We start from the raw sequence: 6,000 nt of genomic DNA, 5'->3' as shown, positions 1-6,000 counted from the left end.
GTATTATTTGTTCCTGCAACAGTTATTTCCTTGTCGATTGAAGTGGTTTATTTGTCCACTCGAAGCTGCTTTAGCTATGGGGCATTTATTCAAAACTATAAGAAATTTAAATGAATTCTGATGAAATGGGCTGATACAACGTCACTGTAGTGTTCATTTTTTTCACAGATCAGAGAGGAATTAACATTTTGTCTTTTGCATTCGGGACAGATGGTGTTTTGTTGTGAGACTGAGTTAGGATTTTCTTTTGCTTTCTACAATCTGTGTGTTTGTGATTTACTATCTATTGGGTTTGGATTCTAAAGATCCACCTGTTTTGGTAAGAAATCGCATTTCTGTTAGGAAAACCATTAGAATATTTATTGGAATAAAAGAGGCAGAATTCAAACAGCATCAGAGTTGGAAAACAAGAGGCTCAAAGAGCAGATGTAAAGAGTAACAGTTGTACATTTTATGTGTTGCTAACCAGTGTATGTCTTTGTGTCTGAATAGTTATTTCCCCTGTTCTGTTTTGGTAATTTTTATTACAGACACAGATAGTATCAACTATCAAAACCAACATTGGCTCTATGTGAAAAGGTAGATTGCAGAAGTTGATCTATTTGTTAAAAAAAAGTTGATTACCAACACTTTTTTTAATCGTGAATTCAAATTGTCTTGCCTCACCTAAAACTGTTTATCATCATATGTAGGACGAAAAGTAATCCAAACAGAACCTGTCCAACAAGATGAAGTAAACCTAAAGACCTCAAAAAGGGCTGCTTTGCCGCTTCAGGACTTGAGCAATTTGCCATAATTGATGGGAAATTAAGGAAAATCTCTTTTCTACCACAAAATTCTGAAAATAATTGTGCAAAGTAAAAGTTGCCACAAAATTTCTCAAGTGACGTAAAAGACTTTGTGTCAGTTAAAGCAAATCCATGACGACAGAAAGGTGACGCAACCAAATTAAAGACTTCCTTTTCTATTAACTCAGTTTATCTTTGACTTGTCTCTGTTGGACTACCAACCTCATCACTACCACGATGAGGTTGGTTACCACAAAGTCTCATATGACAAGTCTCATACTTGTCGTATGAGACTTTGACGTCACCCTCACTCAATTTGCTGTTGTTACAAACCTTAGAACTTGCATTACTTGCATTTTTCTCCAGAGCTGATCAGCTCTGCACATGTAAGACAGTAAATCCCACGAGAGAAGTATTAATCCTCACTAAATCTTTGAGCTGCATGCAACCTACACCTGACTGGAGGTCTTATCAGTCAGGGTAATGGAAAACCAGTGTGTGTATTCAAGAAGGACTTGGCCCGGTGCACACTTACAAAGCAGCAATTAAAGCTCTTGTGTTAGCAATTACATTTCATACGCTAATCATTTATTAACTAATGAACTGATTTATGCTAAATAATTGTGATGAGATGCTGATGCTGTGTGCCAATACCGGTTTGAGAATCATCTTTTGTTCTTCGGCTCATGCTGTTTTCTTCTTGTATTTTGCTTCATACACCAACAGACATTCATGTTCATTTTAAATGTACATCCATTTCAGCAGTAGAGGCCTGAATGGTGCAAAATAATAGCATGTTGTCAAAGTTGTCTTTGTATTTCTCCCAAAATAAACAAAACGTGAACACATGTGAACACAATTGACAGGTGTAAAATTTTGCTGTCCTACATTAATGATGTCATGAGTACATAATTAATACTAAAGAAAGCAGCAGCAGTTTTTTTTGTGTATTTTGGAGCAATCTAACCTTCACCATCATGCTGGATTTTGATGAGATTAATTTATCCTGTCAAAACTTTTACAGAGCTAAATAGGTTGTCGTTATTTAGCTCATTTTTGTAACTGTTGCTTAACAAAAACTGATTTGATGCCTTCTTTGTTTCAGCACTATTAATAGGTCTGATGGATAGGCTGGTTTACTGCTGGCATGAAGCTAAAATCTTAAAAACAACAAGATGTTCTGTTACACGTAAACTATAGTTAATTTTTCTGAGAAGCAAACTAAAGTTTCTAAATATCTTGTGTAGACTGATTAGCCATGACTTTGATCTTCCAATTCATAATTTAACTTCATGAGCCTCATTAAAACTATTAATTGCTGATCATTTACTTGTCTAAGATCACATAATTAATGTTAGATCTATGTCTGACTTTTAAAAAAATACAAGCTGTTTTTTTTATTTCCTGTGAGTTACACCAATGTTCAACCAGCACTGGATTTTACTTGAAATTTTGCTGAAGGAACCGTTGTCAAGCTTCAGTCTGCTGTAGTCCACAGAATAAAGTCCTGCACAGATAAAAGCCTTGCTTAATGCTGCCGACTTCTCCCATGGTTTAATTAAACGTCCCCAGTTTGATCATCCAATTCTCCACAACAGCAGGTGGCTCTTAAAGTCATAATGGACCAGCTAACACACCTTTAATTATACCAGCTCACTGCAACAGTCCTTCCCCGTTTTCTAAGGGAAAAATAGAAAATATAAATATTTCCTTGCTAAAGTCTTAAACCCAACTTGATCCCTATCATATTTTGTCATGTTGTATTTAACTATAGACACAAGACATAACTGTGACGTGGAATTTCAGTTTTTGTTTTACTAAAATTTTTGTGCAAATATGAGATGGGAGTGCAGTTGTATTCAGTTCTCTCCTGTCTACCCTTAGATAAAATCCATTACCTTCAGAGGTCAAGTGGATAATGAACAGAGCCCAATGTGTAATTTATTCTCTGTTCAGCTAATCAAGGCCTCAGAGGTTTTTTCTTAGAGAACATAAGCGAACAAACTGCATCACAGCAGAAAGCTCAGGGGGAACGTAATGTGAGGATTAAAGAATTGATAGGTTATAAAACAATATCCCAAGAAGCACTGCTCTGTTTATCATCTAAAAATGGAAAGAGCTTGGCACAAACACACATCTATCAGGACATGGCCATCAATCTAAACCTGTGGTGTAAGAGTCCTTCAGGGCTGATGTCTTGCAACTTTTAGATTTGTTCCTGGTCCAACACACCTGAATCAAATGGCTGAATTGCCTCTTTTCTACAGAGTATGCTGACGACCTAATTATCTGATTCAGGTATGTTGATTCATATGGGGAGCTTGATGTAGAAGAGGTGTAAAATCTAAAAATGATGTAAATGATTAAAAACAATGGCAGTTTTTCTTAAAAGTTTGTGCCTAAATGTAATCTGAATTATTTAGACATTTTCACCAACTGACTCTCATTTAACAGTGAATTTCCCCTGACAAACTTTATCATTTCTCTGCTGACTATTGTCCAGAAGTGAAAAATAAATAGCCAATTAAGTCTATTATTTTTTCTGTAGCAACCAAACATCTGGGCAATTACCATCACTGAAATTAAAATCTTTTGGGAGATAGAAATTTTGCCAAAGTAGGGGAAAGCTTAGACCAGATTGTCAGTCTTAAATCACCACGCAGAGGATTTTCCAGATGGCAGGTAAGCTGCAGCTTCTGTTCCTGTGTGTTTTATTAGCTTTAGATACAGTAATGCTCTTTTCTGCAAATACTGATAATTAGTTATGATTCTTGCTGTGGTTTATATGATGCCTCTGATGCTCTGGTTAGCACAATACTAATGTTGCTGTAAATAAATGTTAAGATTTCTTTCTTTTTTTTAACAAAAATATTGCTCCTGTTAAAAGGTTAATGTTTGCTTGACATAATGCTTTCTGGGTCATATGGTCGTTCCTAAGTGGTCTTATGGAGAAGCTCATATCCTGTTTGGTGACTCCGAGGTATATGAACATTCATATGTGTCAGATTTTGTTGGATAAATTCAGTGGGGTTGGTGTTGTAATGGAAGGTGATCCTATTAGATGAAACCAAACTAAACTTTTTTTTTAAAGAATGCAAAACGCTGTATGATATTTCCAATTATCCTGAATGCACATCCTTACAGTGAGATATGGTAGTGAAAGCATCATGCTGTGGGAACTTCATCAGCAGGGACAGATGAGTGAAAAAAGAGCGTCCAATATCAGCCCAATCAAAATCTAATCCTAAATTGTATCTGTCTAAACTAGCTAGCATTTGATTTCACCTAAATATAAAGTTTTGTCCTCTTGTGTTTTAATGTTATTCTGAACCTCTTCTAAAATTCCCATCTCTTAAAATATGAAATCGGAGAAAACAACAGGAATCAGAAAAAGTAGTTAACATTGTCCATCCTGATTTCTGCAGCTCCTCCAGAGTTGTCCCTGGCCTTTTACTGCCTCTCTGATTTATGCTATTTCTGCATATTCTATCAGTAATAGATGTCATTTCTATTATTGTTCAAGGACTATTAACATAAGTGGGAAGGAAAAAAGCGCAGAAGAAAAAAACCCCCACGGATTTTAATTTCAGAGCAGTTCTATAATTGCTTCATGACCATACACGCTTCTTTCCTGGCATCCATAAAGTAGAGCCTGTTTGTATTTAGACACAGCGGAAAGAGGAGAGTGACGCTCAGGCATCCATCAGCCACATCTCGCAGTGGGAGGGGAGGGGGACTGAAACCTCGGAGCTCTCCGGTAACAGAGACAGTAGACGGCACTGACTCACGCAGCACGTTGTTCGACTCTTTCAGACCTGCAGCTGAAAACCCGACGGGAGAACGAGGAGGATAAAGACACAATAAGAACTTTTATCCTGTTTTTCTTTCCTTTCGAAGGGGATATTATCTTTGAAATTCTTTCTGGACACCATCATTTTAACTCTGAGCTCTAAACAAAGTCAGAATGTGTTTTAGTTATTCATAAACACCAGATGGCGGTGATTTTAAATGTTATTTGAGAGAGTGTTGGGACGGGAGCAGGTGTTTTTCCCCCACTCCGTCGCTCAATTACTCCAAAAAGCTGCAGAAGATTTTTTTTTCGTTTGTCCTCAATTTTGACAAATTTAATTCTCTCTAGCCGAGCCATTTCATCTCCTGTTTTTCTTCCACCACCAATCGCCTCCACTTAAAGCCAGCCACCGAGGGGACAAGAGTACAGTCTGCCTGCGAGCGGTCAAAGGAAATCAAAACAATCTGCTGAAGGATGCTACTTCAATAGACAGTCCTAACAGCCGCTGTCAATATGTTCAGGCGAGGTAAGACTGATACCATTTGTTTTTCTTGCTTGTAAAGGTTTGGCTGTTTGAGTGTGAGCGTGTGGTATGAGTTTTTATTTTTTTTTTTTCGAAATTTCTGTTATTTACTTATTATTATTATTGTTATTATTTAGGTCTCAGCTGAGAGGCAGATGCGTCTTGATTGTCTCTCTAAAACTTAGCCGCCCGCTGTCCTTTATCCGCTCAGGCAGCGTCGGACTGGAAAGCAGATTAAAAATTTATTCACTTCATGTAAAAAATATTCTTAAAATAGCGAATCGCTGCCGCACTGCAGTTTGTTCAGACTTCCCCGCACGAGGGGCAGCTGGGTCGTTCCTGCGCGCGCCTGCGTGAGTGTTGGAGAGCGTGAGAAAAAGAGCGTAAACCAGGAGGAAAGTTCAACATCTTGCGTTTGTTGGGGAAGTTTTTAAAGGCTTGTGTACTACTTTTGGTGTAGGCTCGTGTGCGCGCGGGTGTGAATAAATTTGCGTGACAGAAGGAGGCGCTGAGCCCAGCAGCACGCGGGGACATATTTTGGACTCCTGTCTGCAGTGCGTGTCGGGAGACGGTGGCTTTCCCCCAGGTCCGAGGGCCATGAGAGATTATAAAGCGGAGCGTGGAGATCGTCCCGGAGAAAAGCATAAAACAAGCTGTTTACTCTGCCACGTGGTTGCTTTTTGGCTGAACAGATATCAAGTTTCCCCACAATGACCTTGCCTCTCCGGGATTTCACAGTAAAAGCTCGAATCTGTGACAGTAAGGAGGAAAACAGCTCTTTTCTGTAGCCTGGTTCATTTGGCTTAATTCACTTACAAAAATCATCAGAATCTTTCTAAACCCAAGCTTGTCGGAGGCTCCAAGGACAGCTTTGATTTTCTCATTTCTTTAGCTGAAAA

The 6,000-nt window shown here is 38.3% G+C and overlaps 1 protein-coding gene across 2 annotated transcripts in view; it reads left to right on the top strand.

The window, feature by feature from the left end:
• Nucleotides 1–3,206: 3,206 nt before the first annotated feature.
• The window catches only part of LOC122845005 (reticulon-4 receptor-like 1), a 99,435-nt gene continuing 96,641 nt past the window's right edge, over nt 3,207–6,000 (top strand). Inside the window, exons 1-2 of one of the 2 annotated variants that reach the window (XM_044140938.1) lie at nt 3,207–3,470; nt 4,981–5,104. In XM_044140938.1, coding sequence (XP_043996873.1) covers nt 5,092–5,104 — 13 coding nt within the window. In that variant the 5' untranslated portion in view covers nt 3,207–3,470; nt 4,981–5,091. Of the gene's footprint in view, nt 3,471–4,553; nt 5,105–6,000 lie in introns of those variants that run through there. The other variant, XM_044140937.1, reaches the window with a different exon arrangement.

The sequence above is a fragment of the Gambusia affinis genome, linkage group LG15 (assembly GCF_019740435.1).
Source record: "Gambusia affinis linkage group LG15, SWU_Gaff_1.0, whole genome shotgun sequence".
Lineage (NCBI taxonomy): Eukaryota > Metazoa > Chordata > Actinopteri > Cyprinodontiformes > Poeciliidae > Gambusia > Gambusia affinis.
Note: the sequence above shows the minus strand (reverse complement) of the source record. Positions and strands in the feature narration are given on the sequence as shown.